At 48.2% G+C, this 893-nt stretch overlaps 1 protein-coding gene and 1 non-coding gene across 2 annotated transcripts; one reads left to right on the top strand and one right to left on the bottom strand.

Annotated features, from left to right (window-relative positions):
- Positions 1–220: 220 nt before the first annotated feature.
- Pmar_PMAR012157 (hypothetical protein) lies at positions 221–746 on the top strand (the record flags this gene model as incomplete). The annotated part of the gene is made up of 2 exons (XM_002782509.1): positions 221–391; positions 639–746. Coding segments are annotated over 2 exons (279 nt in total), but the record flags the coding sequence as incomplete, so codon positions are not given.
- Pmar_PMAR012156 lies at positions 435–506 on the bottom strand. The gene has a single exon. It is a non-coding gene; the product is annotated as a tRNA-Gln (tRNA).
- Positions 747–893: the final 147 nt, after the last annotated feature.

Raw genomic sequence — 893 nt, 5'->3', positions numbered from 1 at the left:
CAAGAGAACCGTCGAGTGAGCAGCGATAATGTGACGGTTATATGTGTGTACTTCATGGACAACTAATAAGGAGTCACTTTCCTTGAGACTGCATAGGTTGGTCTCGGCAGTTGATCGGCGAATTGCTATTAGCGCTTTTCATTAGCATCTATTATCCACAGTATTGCGTTAAAAAATTGACGTCACTGGGAACATCGTGGAGTTTGTCTGCTATCACTCCATGGCTCGTTTGCCGGTGTCGTTGAATAAGGAAGCAGTACTCCGGTGCAGCTCGGATTTGTCTCGAGTGAAAAGTCTGGCTGGAGCTCTCTTTAACTGCTATAAGGAGAAAAATGTGACGAGGAGGCGGGTGGAGGCGGTCGGTGCGGCCGCGCATTGGAATGCATGCAAGGTGAGAGGAAGTCTGGGGAGTATCGTTGTGAAGAGGATAGAAAAGGTCCTATCGGGATTTGAACCCGAGTCGCTGGATTCAAAGTCCAGAGTGCTAACCACTACACTATAGGACCGTGTTTTTGAGGTGCACAGTTTGGGGCTTTTGTCTACTATCGTTTCGAACATCATATGATTAATTTATTACATTCTTCATGTTCGCTATGAGCCGTTGAGGCTGAGTCTTGATCCGCCATGTCGTGTCTCAGGCGATTGGTCTGTGTAATCGATTTCTTCTCGAGCGCTTCCAAGACAAGCATGGTGAGGAGGCGTTCCCTAAGACTGCCTTGGCCTTCGCTCCCTTGACAGTGGATGAAGTAGGTGGATTGTACTGAAGTGGAGCACTCCAACGTTACGTAGATGGTGGACGCTGAGGCCGTACCTGGTGACGCAAACCCTGTGGAGTTACGTCAGCGTACTTATCAATTCGAGCTCTATGATGTTGGCAAATTGTACTGTATGGA

Source organism: Perkinsus marinus (assembly GCF_000006405.1).
Source record: "Perkinsus marinus ATCC 50983 genomic scaffold scf_1104296939308, whole genome shotgun sequence".
Taxonomy (NCBI): domain Eukaryota; phylum Perkinsozoa; order Perkinsida; family Perkinsidae; genus Perkinsus; species Perkinsus marinus.
Note: the sequence above shows the minus strand (reverse complement) of the source record. Positions and strands in the feature narration are given on the sequence as shown.